Here is a 19,637-nt window from a genome sequence, read left to right as displayed (position 1 = left end):
CTCAGGCATTGAGCTTGCGTGTGCCTATGGTGGCGATGCCTCAGTGGAAGACGGAGAAGAAATTAGAAGGAATGGCACCAAGTAGAAGGAATTGGCAAGGGAGGCTATTGATGAGGGAGGGAGTTCAGACAGGAACATCGAGAAGTATGTGTCCGCATTGATAAATAGTTCAAGAAGAGTGAGTTGATGGATATGTCAAAAATTGTAAAACTTTCGTAATTAATTTGAAAATTTGGTAAGCATAATTCACTGTATATTTATATCTTATTATTAAAAGAGAGCACTCTTTTATATTTATATCTTATTACTAAAAGAGAGCACTCTTTTCGTGTCTTACAATTTTTCGTCTATCAATTTTATTTTTTTAAAAAAATTATTTTACTTTACATATGAATTTTTTTTCATATTTTTACTTTATCTATATTTTATTATACTCATTTATATTTTTAAAATAAATTATTAGCTTCATAAAAGTATTATTATATTTGCGTTTCTGACTAATATATATAACAGTTGGACCAGAATGGTGTATATATGGTATCCAAGTCAAGATCGGAAAGTAAAATATATAGGCTGGTCTCAAATCACTATTTCAAAAGTAGAAACTAAATAAATAAAATATTAATGATGGGCCAAACTGGCCATTTTACTGTTGAATTTTGCAAAACTCGTCAAAATAAATTATATATGTCTTACGTCATTCATTTATATGAAGATTTTGTTCTGATTGTAATTCATTTTTGCTAATATGGATTAAAAATTAAAAAAAAAATGACAGGTTACATGATTAATTCTAGCAACTTTTGCAAAATTCAGCATTGAAATGATAACAATTGCGAAATGTCTAAAAGTTACAGAATTTTTTTGCAACTTTTAAAAAGATAAAGATAAAAATATTAAAATTAATAAGTGCACATGATTTATTTAAATGATATTTATATCCCAACAATATAGGAGAAACCTACCGATTGTCGGTAGTGTTCCTATGAAGAAGGAAAATGACAATGCTAAGGAATTGAACATAATCGTCTTAGGCAATGTTGTGTTGCAAATTTTGATCTTCGTTTTTGTTTGTTTTTTGTTTGGGTTGAGAAAATGAGTGAAATGTTGTCTTAGCATATATGGTGAAGAACTATAGGAAAATCCCACTTGTTCGAAGTAGATTTACAAGGCCACTTTTGGACACTACACAAAATGCTAAAGAAGTATTTTATTCACTTTAAAGAATCAAATTTAGTATTTTATTTTCTTGTGTTTTTGTGTTGCAAATTTAAGTTCATACGTATTCAATTTTAAGTCCAATTCTTTAATAAAGTGATCTATTTTTAAACTCTTAAACATACGTATTTGCAAAATATGATTATCTTGATTTAATTTTGACAAAGAAAACTGAAATGAAAAACTGGTGTTGTCCAAGACCACTAATTTCGAACCTAGGCTCCACGTACAATCTCAACCATACTTTTCTGATCCAGCCGACCAGAATACCGCTGATGCATTTTGAATTTTGTTAAAGGATAAATTACAATTATTTGTTTTCCCTGTAATTTAATATAATTATAGATATTTTTATTATTTAAAAAATTATAAATATTTTTTAGATAAAAAATAATTATATAGTTCTGAAATAATGGTGTCAAGATTACTACTTTATTTTTATTAATTTTTTTTTTAATATACAAAAATTTAAGGGTGGGTAAAATAAACAAGTTATAGAAGCCCATAAAATATTTTAAAAAATTATAATATTATATATAAAATTATAATTTATAAATCAAAATAATATTCTGGTCAATTCATTACAAAAGTTGAAAAAAAAACCTAATAAAGGATAACAAAATAGATTTTTTATTAGACGAATGTTAAAATTAGAGGGACATTTATAATTTTTTAAATAATATTAAGATATTTGAAATTGTATCAAATTTTAGGAGAGATGATTATAAATTACCCATTTATTAAATTATAAGAACTAATTTTGTTTATATAAATTGACATATCTTTGCCATTTTAATACAACAAAATAGAGAAAAAAAAATGACTGTTACTCTTCGGCTATTATTTCTTAACGGCTAATTACCATAACAACTCTCTCTCTCTCTCTCTCTTAACAGCTAATTACCATAACTGCTCTCTCTCTCTCTTAACGGCTAATTACCATGACCGCTCTCCCTCTCAACGGCTAATTACCATGACAGCTGTCTCTCTCTCTTAGCTAATTATAAAAAAAACTCCCCCCCTCTCTTGAAGAAACCCACCTCGTAAACCGTAAGAAAACCCCGCTCCACACTCGGTGTCTTAAGCTTGTCAACAACACAGATTACTCCAGAGCCTGAAGGAATGCGGTGCACTTGTGCATCGGAGAAGGATTGAAGAAACGCTCCACACTCTGTGTCTTAAGCCTGTCAACAACACAGATTACTGTATGCTGTCTGTAGGTGGATGCTTATGAAGCAAAAAATCAAGAATTGGTGGCGGAGAACGCTGATTTGAGGGCATTATTACGCTCAATGCAGGTGATTCATAATGATAACAATGAACTCCACAATCTTGAATGGTGGATTTGTCTGTCCTTTTTGATTTGTGATTCTTTAAAGTATTGAAATCAGGGATGGAGCCAAGTTTTATGATTTGGGGGTTAAAAGTTTAAGTGTCACCATTTTACTCAAAGCACACTCCCATCAATTTGTCGATACAATTTGATAAATGTAATTGTAAATTTGAATTTTGCTTTCTTATTTTTTATAGTTTGGTTCTGCAAATACACGATGATTTCATCCACTGCCATTTGAAGTTTGTTAATCATGGTCCTCTCGCATCCTTTGGCTTATTAGTTGTAGTGCATTGGACAGGTGTAGAGGAGTTTTGGATCATTAGAATAGAACATTTTTGACATATAAAATGAACTTTGTCCCAAGCACAGTTTTTTATTCATGGAATGCATGACTTCCATTCATAAGAATTTTCTACTTCTCTAAATATGTATTTACTGATGAATTCTGGGCTCCAGGTTGATATGCGTGCATTCTTAAATGCTCCAAATGGGAAGCAGTCTTCTCCAGTCAATACGAGGGTGGATTCTGACCTGTCCCATTCCCCGTTGGGTGGAAGGACGGTATGTGCAAATGTTGGGATAACGATATAAAGCATTTGTTGATAGCTAGAAACTTCGATATGGTAAAATAATTTATCTTTTCATACTTCACAGGACATGTTTGATCTGCCTCTTCACATGGCCAGAGATCAAATTGAAGAAAGTCTCCGAACCAAGATGGCTTCAATAAAGGTAGAATTCAGAGCATATCTTGATGTGATTTAATGAGAGAATAAATTCAATGTAATTTTCTTGACGAGTAGCGATTATTTGTTTTGTGAATTTTGCTATTTCATATGAAGGAGCGCATGGTTCAGCTTCAAGATGCACAGAAGGCTGCAGAACTAACTTCTGAGGTGTCAGAGAGAGAACTTGAGCTGGAAGCTCAGCTTGTCGAAGCAAGGAGCATAATTCAAGAGCAGGTACATAATGTTGTTTGCAGTGCAATTCATTAGTGTAGATGGGAAAATTTTATTGCCACTAGCATGCCCCAATTTAACATATTGTCTGCGTGTTGCTATATCTTCAGTGAACATCAAAGAAACCAGTGGAGTCTCATGCCTTTGAAATCTTACTAACCAACTATTTCTTCTTTCACCATTTGTTCTTCTTTTGGCTAGTTAGTTTATGTGATTTTTGATTTCATTGCACTTGACTTAAATATTTGAATTTTGGATTAATATTTTTGTGATTGTGTACTTCCTAGTGATTTGATCTTTTGTGTTCTAATTGGTTTATGTGATTGTGTGTGTCTTGTGCAATTTGGTTAATTTTTGAATTGGTTGAGTGGATTTGATTTCTTGTGCTTTGATGAATTGTTGTGATCATGAGTTTAGTAATTAGTCTAATTACTTGATTGTGTGGAGTTCCTAATGATTTGATCTTTTGTGTTCTAATTGGTTTATGTGATTGTGGGTGTCTTGTGCAATTTGGTTAATTATTTGAATTGGTTTAGTGGATTTGATTTCTTGTGCTTTGATTAATTGTTGTGATCATGAGTTTTCTAATTATTCTAATTACTTGATTGTGTGGAGTTCCTAATGATTTGATCTTTTGTGTTCTAATTGGGTTATGTGATTGTGGGTGTCTTGTGCAATTTGGTTAATTATTTGAATTGGTTTAGTGGATTTGATTTCTTGTGCTTTGATTAATTGTTGTGATCACGAGTTTTCTAATTATTCTAATTACTTCATTGTGTGGAGTTCCTAATTATTTGATCATTTGTGTTCTAATTGGTTTATGTATTGTGGGTATCTTGTGCAATTTGGTTTATTATATTTGAATTGGTTAAGTGGATTTGATTTCTTGTGCTTTGATTAATTGTTTTGATCATGAGTTTTCTAATTACTTGATTGTGTAGTTCCTAATTATTTGTTCTTTGCGTTGGTTTATGTGATTGTGGGGGTGTCTTGTGCAATTTGGTTGGATTTGATTACTTGTGCTTTGATTAATTGTTGTGATCATGGATTTTCTATACTTGATTTCTTGTGTTCCATTTAGTTGTACAATTTGGTTTAATTATTTGAATTGGTTTGGTGGATTTGATTTTTTGTGCTTTGATTAATTGTTGCGATAATGAGTTTTCTAGTTATTTGATATTGCGTGTTGTAATTACTTTATGTGATTTGTGGGTTTTTTGTGCAACTTGACTTAATTATTTGAATTGGTAACTTCTTTGTCTTTCTGTGTGATTAATTTTATTTTCTAATTATTTGATCCTTTGTATTTAATGTATGAGATTGTGGGTATATTGTGCAACTTGACTTGATTATTTGATTATATTTCTTGGATTTGGTATTTTTGTGTTCTGATTAATGTTTGTGATTGCGTGCCTCTTCTAATTATTTGATTTGATCTTTGCTGTTCAAGTTCATGTGATTTTGGATTTCATGTGCAACTTGCTTAATTATTTGAATTGGTTTCAGGATTTGTACTTTTGTGTTCTGATTAAGCTGCTAACAATTTGATCTGTGTGCGTGTGTGTCAGTAATTATATGTTCTGATGCGGATAAAAAAATGGAAATAGGTTTCAGTAGCCAGGACTTGCAATTGTATATATGCGTTGTTGCAGCAGAGACAGAGGGATGTTGAGTTTAGGGAGTCAGCCAATGAGCAGAGGCAAAGGTACGATTCTATGTACTAAGTATCCTTACTGTGATATTACATTTATTACTATTTCCACTATTATGGCTTTCTGTATTGTTATGGTTTGTACTTTTATGGGCTTATTATGCATTGCAATTTTGATGTAGAATTTGTTTGGGCTGGTTTGCTGACGAAAAAATTGAAAGGATTTGGCATAAGAAGCTACAGACTGATTTTTATAAGAAATCCCATTACTGGGATGATTAGATCTCAATTAGCTTGAAGCTTTTGTCAAATGAGACCTAAAAATAGAGATTTGTTGAACTAATTAATTCCTTTCTGCTTACATCTCGACTAAAATTTGATCAAGCTATTGAGCTTGTTCTGGAACTTGATGGAATTGTTTGTGATATGGTTTAAACTCTTTGATTTACAGTTAGTATAGACGAGTGTACTATACTGAGTTTTAATCTTGATTCCCATAAAAGTAAGGATTCAATCATTATTTTGCTGACAATGGGAAGGAAACCACAACACTATGTTTGGTCCAAGGTTGTTCCTTAAAAATGTCAATTTTGACCAGGGATTTTCAAGTTTTTCTATTTTTTGAGTTTAGTATAGTAGCAAAGATGATTCTATGCTGTAATCTGGTAATATGATACTCTACCATACTTAATCTGGACCAAATGCAACTGGATGTTGACAAGTTGTTAAAAAATGAGAGTAAACCATCATGATGTGTAAAATCATGTGGGGTAGTTTCATCGGCAATTACTAATCACATCAGACATAATGCACTCTTCAATATTTGGGTTTTCCTCAACTTTTGTGGTGAGAGGACGACTTACATGCTCTTTTTCCTTCTGAAGACTCTTATCAGACATTTCAAGACTGGAAGCTAAAGTTGAGAGGTTGGAAGCGCAGTTATCCGCGAAAGATAGAGAGATAGCCACAATGACTAGAACGGTTGGTCTGGCATATTCATATTGGAAAGATCAGTTGAGATGTAGATGTAGTTAACTTTTCTCTGACTTTATAAGGAACTCCGTGTAGGAAGCTAAAGCTACAGCTGCTTTCAAGTCACAAATTGATAAGTTGCAGCAGGAGCGAGATGAATTTCAGAAGATGGTTTTGGGTAATCAGGTTTACTCTTCACCTTATTTGCCTTGTCACACTAAGCTACTCATTTCCTTATTGTTGATTCTGACATTGTACTTGATAACCAGCAAGTAAGAACTCAGCAGATTCATGAGATGAAGAAGAAAGAAAAAGAGTATATAAAGTTGCAGGTATGATGTTTTGGTGTGCCTTATTAGCCTCTTAAAGGAACTATAAAGCTTCCAGATTGGATAAATCACAATGAAGAGAGGATGAACAAGCATATCTAGGTATTAACATGCCATATCTTGCAGGAGCGGCTTAACCAAGTATTAATGGAGAAAAAGAAGGAATCTAGGTCAGGCATGGAAATTATGAATTTACTACAGGTATTTACAGGTTACTACTGTCTCCTATTACAGTTCAAATTTCTTTTTCTTATGGGTCTATATCATGCAATAGAAAGAAGGCCGGCGGCGTGGGACCTGGAACGGAAGGAAGACTGACAATGATTTCTACAAAAAGATTGTAAGTAACGCCGTAAAAACTCATTTAAGTTATCCACTTGCGACTCTCCCATTAGCCATTACTGTATGCTGGCTGTAGGTGGATGCTTATGAAGCAAAAAATCAAGAATTGGTGGCGGAGAACGCTGATTTGAGGGCATTATTACGCTCAATGCAGGTGATTCATAATGATAACAATGAACTCCACAATCTTGAATGGTGGATTTGTCTGTCCTTTTTGATTTGTGATTCTTTAAAGTATTGAAATCAGGGATGGAGCCAAGTTTTATGATTTGGGGGTTAAAAGTTTAAGTGTCACCATTTTACTCAAAGCACACTCCCATCAATTTGTCGATACAATTTGATAAATGTAATTGTAAATTTGAATTTTGCTTTCTTATTTTTTATAGTTTGGTTCTGCAAATACACGATGATTTCATCCACTGCCATTTGAAGTTTGTTAATCATGGTCCTCTCGCATCCTTTGGCTTATTAGTTGTAGTGCATTGGACAGGTGTAGAGGAGTTTTGGATCATTAGAATAGAACATTTTTGACATATAAAATGAACTTTGTCCCAAGCACAGTTTTTTATTCATGGAATGCATGACTTCCATTCATAAGAATTTTCTACTTCTCTAAATATGTATTTACTGATGAATTCTGGGCTCCAGGTTGATATGCGTGCATTCTTAAATGCTCCAAATGGGAAGCAGTCTTCTCCAGTCAATACGAGGGTGGATTCTGACCTGTCCCATTCCCCGTTGGGTGGAAGGACGGTATGTGCAAATGTTGGGATAACGATATAAAGCATTTGTTGATAGCTAGAAACTTCGATATGGTAAAATAATTTATCTTTTCATACTTCACAGGACATGTTTGATCTGCCTCTTCACATGGCCAGAGATCAAATTGAAGAAAGTCTCCGAACCAAGATGGCTTCAATAAAGGTAGAATTCAGAGCATATCTTGATGTGATTTAATGAGAGAATAAATTCAATGTAATTTTCTTGACGAGTAGCGATTATTTGTTTTGTGAATTTTGCTATTTCATATGAAGGAGCGCATGGTTCAGCTTCAAGATGCACAGAAGGCTGCAGAACTAACTTCTGAGGTGTCAGAGAGAGAACTTGAGCTGGAAGCTCAGCTTGTCGAAGCAAGGAGCATAATTCAAGAGCAGGTACATAATGTTGTTTGCAGTGCAATTCAATAGTGTAGATGGGAAAATTTTATTGCCACTAGCATGCCCCAATTTAACATATTGTCTGCGTGTTGCTATATCTTCAGTGAACATCAAAGAAACCAGTGGAGTCTCATGCCTTTGAAATCTTACTAACCAGCTATTTCTTCTTTCACCATTTGTTCTTCTTTTGGCTAGTTAGTTTATGTGATTTTTGATTTCATTGCACTTGACTTAAATATTTGAATTTTGGATTAATATTTTTGTGATTGTGTACTTCCTAGTGATTTGATCTTTTGTGTTCTAATTGGTTTATGTGATTGTGTGTGTCTTGTGCAATTTGGTTAATTTTTGAATTGGTTGAGTGGATTTGATTTCTTGTGCTTTGATGAATTGTTGTGATCATGAGTTTAGTAATTAGTCTAATTACTTGATTGTGTGGAGTTCCTAATGATTTGATCTTTTGTGTTCTAATTGGTTTATGTGATTGTGGGTGTCTTGTGCAATTTGGTTAATTATTTGAATTAGTTTAGCGGATTTGATTTCTTGTGCTTTGATTAATTTGATCTTTTGTGTTCTAATTGGGTTATGTGATTGTGGGTGTCTTGTGCAATTTGGTTAATTATTTGAATTAGTTTAGCGGATTTGATTTCTTGTGCTTTGATTAATTGTTGTGATCATGAGTTTTCTAATTATTCTAATTACTTGATTGTGTGGAGTTCCTAATGATTTGATCTTTTGTGTTCTAATTGGGTTATGTGATTGTGGGTGTCTTGTGCAATTTGGTTAATTATTTGAATTAGTTTAGTGGATTTGATTTCTTGTGCTTTGATTAATTGTTGTGATCATGAGTTTTCTAATTATTCTAATTACTTGATTGTGTGGAGTTCCTAATGATTTGATCTTTTGTGTTCTAATTGGGTTATGTGATTGTGGGTGTCTTGTGCAATTTGGTTAATTATTTGAATTGGTTTAGTGGATTTGATTTCTTGTGCTTTGATTAATTGTTGTGATCATGAGTTTTCTAATTATTCTAATTACTTGATTGTGTGGAGTTCCTAATGATTTGATCTTTTGTGTTCTAATTGGGTTATGTGATTGTGGGTGTCTTGTGCAATTTGGTTAATTAGATTTGATTTTTTGTGCTTTGATTAATTGTTGTGATAATGAGTTTTCTAGTTATTTGATATTGCGTGTTGTAATTACTTTATGTGATTTGTGGGTTTTTTGTGCAACTTGACTTAATTATTTGAATTGGTAACTTCTTTGTCTTTTTGTGTGATTAATTTCATTTTCTAATTATTTGATCCTTTGTATTTAATGTATGAGATTGTGGGTATATTGTGCAACTTGACTTGATTATTTGATTTTTTTCTTGGATTTGGTATTTTTGTGTTCTGATTAATGTTTGTGATTGCGTGCCTCTTCTAATTATTTGATTTGATCTTTGCTGTTCAAGTTCATGTGATTTTGGATTTCATGTGCAACTTGCTTAATTATTTGAATTGGTTTCAGGATTTGTACTTTTGTGTTCTGATTAAGCTCCTAACAATTTGATCTTTTGTGTGTACTAGTTACTTTATGTGTTGGTCTTGCTGTCTTTCAAAATTCTAGTACTATAAATAGGTGATATATTACGTTAAGTTTTGGATAACAAAAAAAATAGAAAAATTCTAAATTCCAACAAACCGATATGAAATTCTAAATTCCTTCACTAACAAGTTTTCTTAGGAAATATGAAATAGAGCCTTTCTATCCTTTTGTTTTTTGTTCTTCAAAAAGTCCCGTTGTGCGGACGGTGAGTTGGGACTTGTCGTCCAATGCACCAATACATTCTTCAATAACATTCCATAAGTCTTGAGATTCAAGACAGAACCTCATTAGATTGCTCCAATAATAGCACCTTTCACCATTGAATTTAGGAACAAGACAGTTGTTGGGTTCATGCATGAAAACAGGTCGTTAGTGAAGGAAAAATTAAACTTGAATATTGCCAAAACGATGAATAGGTTGCTGATATTTTTACTAAGCTTCTTGGTGGACCTATGTTCTCAAGGAATGTTGCTGCATTGGGAGTTCAAAGCAAATCTGGTTTAGGAGAGGCATTATTGGAGTAAATTAGATTCTTTAATGTGAAGTTTGAATGTATTTTCTTTGTTTGTGTTGGTCAAAGTGTCTCTTAGAATTTCTTGTTGTCCTTCAAATTTCTAGTACTATAAATAGGTGACGAATTGCAAAGCTTTGAATAACAAAAAAAAAACAGAAAAATTCTAAATTCCAACATTCAAAACTGGATGCAACTATGGTTTGCATCTCAAACTGGATGCAGATATCCATTTCTGGGAGTTATGTCAGCACAGTACTTTTTCCTACACAGCTTGTGCAATTTGGTTTGTTATTTGAATTGTTTTAGTGGATTTGATATCTGTGTTCTAATTACTTGTTGTGTTCGTCGATTTTCTAATTATTTGATCTTTTTTGTGTTCCATTTAGTTTATGTGATTGTGGGTTTCACTTGATTTTTTGAATCGCTTTTTGGGATTTGTCTTTCCAATTATATTTCTTGTATGTATTTGAATTTTGTTTGTGATTCTTGGATTTTTCCCTTTTGGTTGTAATGCTTGAATTTTCCTCTTCTAATTAGTTGATCTTGATGTGGTATATGGTGATGCAACTTGATTTAAATATTGGCGTGATATTGTTCGGTTGTGATACTTTAACTATTGTGTTCTAGTTATTTTATGTGATTGTTGGTGTCTTGTGCAGCTTGGTTGGTTTTGATTTCTTGTGTTAATTAATTGTTGTGATCGTGGATTTTCTAATTATTTGATCTTTTTGTGTTCTATTTAGTTTATGTGATTGTGGCTTCTTGAATTTGAATATGATTCTTACATATGTTTGATATTTGTGCAATTTGAGTGGATTTCTTGGATTTGATAAGTTTGTTCAAAGTAATTTCTGCAACTTTGGCTTCTTGAAATTGAGTTTTCTTATGATTAATTTTTGTTCTCTGTTACTTCTGATTTTGATATTTGTGCACAATTTGAATGGGTTCCTTGGATTTGATAAGTTTGTTCAAATTAATTTCTGCGACTGTGGCTTCTTGAATTTTAATTTCTTTTTGTGACATTGATAAGTTTGTTCAAATTAATTTCTGCGACTGTTATGCTCTCTATCTGCAACACGGTAACTTTTCGCCTCTAGTGCATTACTTTTGTGAAATTAACATTTTCATGTTGTACTTATTTGTATGTTCCTACAGAGCTATTTAAAGTTTGACTGTATGGAATATCCTTATCTTAAAGTCTTTGTACAAGGATTGGGGTTTTTCTGCTGCAGGTTTCAGAACATGCAAGTGGTTAGGGTGTTTCTATTTCCATATAATATAATCCACCCTGCCCTTTCTGGGACCTCAAGAATATATCTGGTTGAAGTTACGACAGGGTTTTTTGGGGTGCTAGGATTTAATGTTCTTTTCTTTTTTGATCCTTGTTTCCATGTGCTTCATTTTTTCTATTATGTGGTTCTAATTGGTACTTGATCTAAATTAGTTTATGTTCTAGTTAGTTTATGTGATTGTAGGTTTCTTGTGCAACTTGACTTAATTTTCTGAATTGGTTTTTGGATTTGATTTTTTGTGGTTTGAGCAACTTCTGTGATATTGTGACTTTTCTAGTTATTTGATTTTTCATGTTGTAAATTAATTTCTGTGCTTGTGGGTTTCTTGTGAACGTGGCTTAATTATTTGAATTGGTTTCTTGGATTTCTATTTTTATGTTTTGATTAATTTCTGTAATTGAGCATTTTGTAATTATTATTTGACCTTTGTTTTCTAATTAATTTATGTGGTAGTGGTTCTCTTGTGCAACTTGACTTAATTATTTGATAGTTTCTTGGATTTGATATTTTGGTTTTCCTATTCTAGTTAGTTTATGTGATTTTTGATTTCATTGCACTTGACTTAAATATTTGAATTTTGGATTAATATTTTTGTGATTGTGTACTTCCTAGTGATTTGATCTTTTGTGTTCTAATTGGTTTATGTGATTGTGTGTGTCTTGTGCAATTTGGTTAATTATTTGAATTGGTTTAGTGGATTTGATTTCTTGTGCTTTGATTTCATAACTAGAAAAAATAATAGTTAAGATTATATAATGAACTTAAATAATTATTTGACGAACAAGTTTAAAATAATAAACTTAGAGATAATAAATTCAAAAAGAATTTAAAATAAACTTTGGAAAAAAATAAACAAATAGTATTAATGAATTAAAGTATTGAAAATTTAGAAGTAAAACAAAAAAGATAATAATTTTTAAAGTTTTAAAAGTATAAAAAAACTACTAAACTAGTTAGTATGGGAAAATAAATGGAACTTCTATGTCATGTATTATTTTTATAAAAAAAGAATGGCCCAACAGGCCCGGCTCAAGACCAAGTGGTCGTGGGCCACTGGATTGGGCTGATCCCAGGTTCCACTAAATTAACGCAGCTCGGCCCACTGTGCATCTTGAATCAATATTATCTTTTAGGTTAATAATGATTTTATACTATATGCAAGGATATATTATTATATTAGTTCTAATTGCGGTTTTATTTAATAAAGTTTGCCGTTTATACTTAAATACATCATCAATTTTATGGTTTTCTTTTGTAAATTATAATTTTATTTATTTAATAAAAAATTATTATTTTTAAAAAATAAGAAAAAATTGATAAATTAGTTGCTACACAAATAATATTAAAATAATGCACACAACTCAACCCACATATAAACAAAAGTATATATACAAGTCTAAATACATAAAAAGGATATGATTTGACAATGAATCGAAATTTTGTCCCCAAAAAATAAAACCAAACTGATGTTGGCAAAATTAATATTTACCCTTTATTAACTTAAAACTAATTTATTGCAGGTCAAACAATTTTTTTGACTAAATTACTCTTATAACGGTGAAAATATATCTCATCAAATGCATTAATGCGTGAAGGCGTATAAGGTAACTTGGTCATAAAAAGATTTATTTGACCTACTATAAGCCAGTAATAAGTCAATTGGGGGTAAATACAGATTTTTTTTTATTTTTTCTATTAATATCAGGAAATTTTGTGAATTTTTACTAACAAAGGGACTTCTTTGTTAGGCGAAAACAAACTTCACGGGTGTTAGATGTAATTTTCTAAACCATAAGAGGTCTACGTGTAATTATACCAAATCTCATAGGAGGGCAATGTAATTATCCCTAAAGAATTTTGCTTATCCTCCAAATGGGAGAATGGGAAGGGGTATTTATACTAATATAAAGTCATATTATTTAGGGTAAGTGAGGTAAAGTATCGTCCTTCACCTACCCCTATTACATGGTTGCAATTTGTTAATTGGGAGTATTTCACTAACATATAGTATTAAGCTTATTTAGTAAGTTTGATTTCAAATCTTTCTTTATAGGGACATCCCATTGCCTTATTTGGATTATTAATTTCCTTCATCAATGTGATTTATTTCTTCCATCAACAATCCCCCAATTCTTAATATCTTTTGGGATATATAGGAATTATATTGAACCTTTGGCTTTCCTGGGAGTTTGACCTATCTTGAGGGTTTGCTAAGGTTGATGTCTTATATATTCTTAATGCAGAGACTGTCTTGTTCACCTCTGCAAATTATCTTTGTTATAGTTTTTCTTTTTCCAAATATCTTCATAGCTAGGAGAGGTCCTTTTACTTTTAAATATCTTCCTCTCTTCTCTATTTTTTTATTCTTCCCGTTATTATCTTTTTTTCTTATTTTTTATTGCATTTTGTCGATCGTCTCAATGAGTCAACGCACCTAGGGATCGGTTCAGTATCCATTGGGTTTAGAAATATACTAGAAAAAATATTGAGAGAGGTGGAATGTCGCCAAAGGGTGTCACCACTAGCCAAGGGCAATGCCGCTGCTGGTTGAGGCAAGGTACCTCAACCTTGGTATGGCTAAGGTTCACCTTGGCTAGATTCTTCAAATCAAGACAGGTCGAGTCCTCAACCTGGATTTAGTCAAGGATTGCCTCGACTTCCTGGACCAATTTTGCCTGGTCAAGTCGATCAGCATTAATTGAGCCTTGATCGTGGAATCATCTCTCGTTTGTCATTACCTTTTGTTTTAGGTTCGGGGGGAATTGTTGAATTTCAAGGTGAAGTTATTGAGGCTATTAGGATCTTGCTCGAGAGCCATTCTAATTCCCTTGAAATTTTAGTAGACTCAAATTTGTCACCAAAAATGATACCTAGTCCCTTCCATGACCAAAGTGATGAATTGGAGCCGTATGTACCCCCCCCTCCCCAGTCTTATCCTCATTGTCAAGTATAGAATTGTGATAGTGTCTTGAGTCACGAGGAGTTTAGTTTTTTAAAAGACAAGCTTGATCCATCCATTGTTTGGATCTTCTGGGATTGGGGGATTGGGTTAAGAGACCTCCTTGGTATTTTCACTACTTACTTCGCGTTTTTTCCTTCGGGGTTTACAATTCCTCCTTTACTCCCAACTCTATTACTTGTTTTGAGGGATTTCATTATCGCTTTAGGGAGCCAGACTTGCATCTTTCTATTGAATTCTTTTATACCTTTTTTTCAATTAGGAAGATATCCAATGAGTCTTTCTACTTTTTCTATGCTCGAATAGGTGTAAACTTTTTGATGCAGTGCTTATTCTGAAGGGCCTTGGAAGAAGAAGTTTCTCTATGTCATGGACTTAGAATGGGGTTTGACGACTGGTTGGGGTGAGACATTTTCCACCCTTAACCTCACTCATGATCTTTTGTATGTCTTTATAAGGAGCGAATTTGTTTGAAAAAACGCTTAATAGTTTGAAATCTTTACTTTCATCTGATATTGTTTTGTTATTCTTGTATATCTGCACTTTGCTATTGTTGTCGTATGTTGTGGCTTTTCTACTTTCCTTCGTTTTTTTTTTTTTTTTTTGTTTTAGGGTAGAAGGTTTCACTATAGGACATTTAGCACTCCAAAGCTGAACATGAACTTGCGCGCGTGTGACCACAACGAGAGGGCTCGTTGTCCCCCTGCATTGAGGAAAGAAAGTGAGAGGCATCGCTCACCTCCTCGTCCTTCGCTTCCTCCCTATGAGCATCATGGCCAAGGGGGGTTTGTAAAAGATGGTCACGTCTCGCCATTTGGGTCAATTAGGAGGCCCCGTAAATTTGAGGCGTCTGATGCTTTGCGACACGAAGTGGGAAATGGGCTCTTTTCTTTTGATATTAATCGTCATGAGGGAGTTGCTTCATTTCGGGATACCTCGAACTTTCATCTTGCATATGAGAGGCTGCGAAGCTTTGTGAGTGATTATGACATTGCTCATTTTAGCTCTCTTTCTAATCTCACTGTCACTTGTCTTTTGTGTGGCGAGTTTGCTAGGGTGAGTTCCTTTTCTTTTTCTCCTGATGAAATCTCTTCATTTTGTGACCCCTTTCTTTTGTGTTCTTAGATTGCCACCTTAATAGAGATTGTTGATCAATGCTATGAGTTTTTGATAAGGAGTTGAAGCGGTCGGAGGTTGCTCTTGAAGAGGAAAAGAAGGAGCTTGCTCGTTATTAGGAGCAACTCAAGGAAGTAACTGAGGGTCAAAGCAAATGTAAGGATCACTACAATTGCGAGGTCACTTTCGATCAGGGCTTGTTCAAGTTAGAGGCTGGAATAATTTATTTGGAATATGTTCAAAGCAACTTCAAAGAGAAGTATGAGGATTTCGAGAAGTTTGAAGGTGCCGTGGTGGTGAGGGCGAACGACATGTACAACCAAGCTATTAGGCAATGCCGCTCTAAGCTGATGGAGTGTGGTCATTTTGCAGGTGTGGTTTCATGTTCTTTTGATTTTCGGGTGACCGATGAGGATGTCGCCGAGGAAGGGGAAATGGAAGTTGTGGATGAGCCACTTGCTGAGGGTGCTCGTGCTGATGCTGAGGTCGATGGGGGCGATCGAGCTTGACGTATCTTATAGCTTTCTTATCGGTTTTTGACTCTGTAAATAAGAAAACTTGGTTTTTATTTCTTGGTATTAATAAAATTACTTTACGCTTATTACTTATTATTCTTGTTATCTCTATTTCTTTAGTACTTATCTTTCAGAACTTCTTAGGAGTCCTTTGAATCATATCTATTAGCATATTTTTACTTAAGGACTTCTGAGGAGCTTTTATTCTTTGGAACATCTTAGAAGTTCCTATCTTCGAATCTTTGCATCTATTCTTTCTTCAAGTTTGAGTCGTTCCAAGTTCAGGGAACTTCTTCTCCATCCAGATTTTGCAATTTGTAGGTTAGTTCTGAATTATTTTTGTGAAACGAAATGGGTCTTGCCATTTTGCATCCAAAGTCTCTTTGGTAGACTCAAGTGTTGTATGCTTTGGCCATGCGCCTCTTATATGCCTCCATACACATACTCGCGACATTGCTTCTTCCAACTTTTCAAACCTAAGTCGAAGCGACATTCTATGTCAATGGTATGGGGCTCTTATAATTGAACCCGCAAAGTTTCTTTGACCAACTTCAATGGGGATAATAGTTTCTGTGCCATATACCAAGTTGAACGCCAACTCTCTTATACCTTTTCGGGGTGTAATCCTATACACACATAGACCTCCAGGAGTTTGGACCCAAATTCCCTTGGCTCATCTAAACGAGTCTTGAAATGCTGCAATATGGTCCTGTTTGTTACTTTGGTTTACCTGTTAGACTGCAACGTTCGTATAGATGTGAAATATTGCTTAATCTTTAATTTGTGGCACTATTGCCTGAACTTTCCTCCATGAAATTATGTGCCGTTGTCTGTCATGAAGGCTCTTGGAATGTTGAATCGATATGTTATATTTTACCATAGAAATTTTATGACCACTTTTCTGTGATCTTGTTGAGTGGCTCCATGTTAACCCATTTTTAGAAATGATTGGTAGCTACTATCAAGTATTCTCTCTACCCCATTGCTCAAGGTAACTAACCTACGAGGTCTAGCCCCTATTGATGAAATAGGCAAAGGCTAGGGATTGGTCACATTTAGGTGGTCGAAGCATATATGATGTTTGCATGTTCTTGACACTTCTTACACCTTTTTACCCTATTTAGGGTGTCCTTTTCCTTCGAGGACCAAAAGTATCCTTGTCGTAGGACTTTTCCTACTAGTGATCTTGCTCTTGAGTGATTTCCACAACTTCTTTTGCGGACTTCCCTCAGGACCGATCTTGCCCTTTTCACGATCTAGACACTTCAAGTAGGGCTATGAGAACCCTCTTTTGTATAACTCTTCTCCTATTATGGTGAAACAAACAACTCAGGTGCGTACTCCTTATCCTACGGTAGTGACCCTATGTCAAGTTGCCTCTATCATGTCTTTCTAGCATGGTTTGGTTGTGTCAAATTACTTGGTTTACAATTAGTTGCGATCACTATGTGTTCTTAAATGTTTGGTCTGACGTCCATAGATTTTTGTACATAATTGAGAAATTGATATATAATTAATAGGAAAATTTAAATTTAATTATAAATAAATTATAGATTAAAATTTGAATATATTAAAACTTGAACAGAGTAAATTAAAGCTTATTATAATATTTGAAAATAAATTATATTATTAAAAAATTGAAAGGGACGTAATGAAAATTTTAAGAAAAGATTCAAATAAAACAAAAAAAAGAAATATATGAAAAGTGATCGAATTTTGGTCCACCAACCCATGATCATCACCCATTGCCTAGCTACCTTCTCTCTCTCTCTCTCTCTACATTTATATAAGTATATTTATATTAAGACAACACCTAAACTAATCACACAAACTACACACACTAACATACATTTTTGAGAACAAACTGAGGTAAGAAATTTAATGTTATTATTATTAATTTATATAATTATATTATTTAATTAGTCTATGTATTAAATATAATTTATATTGTCTAATGTAATAGTTAACCGAAAAATTTTATGTGTTGGGCTATTTAAATTAGTGTGTAATTAAATATCGCATTTGGTTTAAGAATGTTGTAGTTGGTTAATTAAGTTACTTGATTTGTTAGATTTAATCATTATTATGATTTACTCAATTTTATCGAGTTTATTGACCAAATACTTAATTATATGTATTGGTGTTTAATTATATTATATAGTAGCGAGAAATTGATAGAAAATTAATAGAAATATTGAAAAATTATATTTAAAGAAATATTAGGATATTATATTTGAGAAGTATTATAGTTATCTAAAGGGAATATGAGATTTTTATAATAATTTAATTTAGAAATATTATTAAGAATGGTAGTTATAAAGATATGAGGGTTTTGATAAAATGAATTCTTATGAGTTAGTCAATCAATTAAATACATACTTGAGAAGTTTAGAAAGTTTAATTATCTAAAAGGAAATGAAAGGGATGGTTGAACTTCGATATAAATATAATATTAAAAAATTGGTGGAGAATATATGAATATTCTATAATATTTTATTTACAATTGATGATATTTACAATGTATTGATTATACATTATAATTTATTATAGGACATCATGATAAAGTAGAGGGTTGAGCAACTCTTTGTGTTAACTGAATCGTTTTGAGATTTGAGATAAGTATAACTAATTGAAGTTATACATACATATGGATATAATATATTGATTGTTTTATATATTAGATCATGGATGTTGTCTGAATTATCTGGATATCTATGAAATTGTCATTATGTGCCTATCTGTGATGGTGTTGTACGAATTTCAGATGAATGATTATGTAATCATATAATTGATTGTTAAATGAAATCAAATGAGAAAGTTATTGTGAGAAAATAATTATTAAATGGAATTGCATGATGAAGTTAATGATATTGTTGCTGTTGATTGAAATAAAAAGATGGCTTCCCTAAGTGGGAGCATATTGCAATGGTTTATGGTAATATGATTAATGAAGAGTTGTGTGCTATCATTAATCAATGGAGATGATGTGATATATCGTTCTAGTTGTGTGTTGTGTTGTGTCATTGACTGTGGGATATCATACAAGTTGTGTGCTGTGTGATATCGAAAAAAAAAAAGTGATAAGATATTGCAATTGAGATGATGATGATAGCCGACAAAGGCCATTGAGTGATGCACTCCAGTCTAGTTAAGCAGGACCCTAAAAAAATAAACTATAACGTTGGATATTATATCATGCGTTGATATATGATTGGGACATTGCTATTTCTTACATCTGTTACTATATGAGGAATATTGGTTGTTTGGCATAGTTGCATTATACTTGACTTGCTGAATATGTATATATATAGACTGGTCAGCTATACTTATTGAGTAGACAGCTCATTCCTTGCCACAAATATTTTCAGGAGATAGATGACACTGACTAGCCACATTGCATTTTGAGATGTGCTCTTACTCTTTGGATGGTCGATTGTGACATCTGAAGTTGGGAGTTCCAGCTATGTGAATATTAGATATACTAGGATTTTGTTCGATTTGTGTTTAAAATTTTATATAACTGGATATTTCATTATCTCCTTTTTAGGTTATGTACATGAGTATATTTGTGGAAAGTAAATATAGACTTCTGATGATGTCTATTATCTCTTGTGATATTTATATATTATATTGATGAAAATATAATTTATTTTACTAATTAAATGAAAGTTTCTTATAAAATGGGTT

At 32.8% G+C, this 19,637-nt stretch overlaps 1 protein-coding gene across 4 annotated transcripts; it reads left to right on the top strand.

The window, feature by feature from the left end:
• LOC105176911 (afadin- and alpha-actinin-binding protein-like) lies at window positions 2,273-19,354 on the top strand. 4 transcript variants are annotated; one of them, XR_002288126.1, is made up of 16 exons: window positions 2,273-2,516; window positions 3,011-3,115; window positions 3,209-3,286; window positions 3,397-3,516; window positions 5,121-5,218; window positions 6,049-6,145; window positions 6,233-6,322; window positions 6,406-6,468; window positions 6,592-6,666; window positions 6,740-6,805; window positions 6,884-6,961; window positions 7,456-7,560; window positions 7,654-7,731; window positions 7,842-7,961; window positions 15,445-15,731; window positions 15,808-15,964. XR_002288126.1 is itself a non-coding variant. In XM_011099908.2 (15 exons), the coding sequence occupies exons 1-15, from the start codon at window positions 2,511-2,513 to the stop codon at window positions 19,337-19,339; spliced, it is 1,200 nt and encodes a 399-aa protein (XP_011098210.1). In that variant the 5' UTR covers window positions 2,273-2,510; the 3' UTR covers window positions 19,340-19,354. The 4 variants fall into 4 exon arrangements, 3 of the variants coding, with proteins under 3 accessions (XP_011098210.1, XP_011098218.1, XP_011098191.1); XM_011099908.2 differs by lacking the exons at window positions 15,445-15,731; window positions 15,808-15,964 and adding an exon at window positions 19,319-19,354; XM_011099916.2 differs by lacking the exons at window positions 15,445-15,731; window positions 15,808-15,964 and adding an exon at window positions 14,626-14,646.

The sequence above is a fragment of the Sesamum indicum genome, linkage group LG2 (assembly GCF_000512975.1).
Source record: "Sesamum indicum cultivar Zhongzhi No. 13 linkage group LG2, S_indicum_v1.0, whole genome shotgun sequence".
NCBI classification, from domain to species: domain Eukaryota; kingdom Viridiplantae; phylum Streptophyta; class Magnoliopsida; order Lamiales; family Pedaliaceae; genus Sesamum; species Sesamum indicum.
Note: the sequence above shows the minus strand (reverse complement) of the source record. Positions and strands in the feature narration are given on the sequence as shown.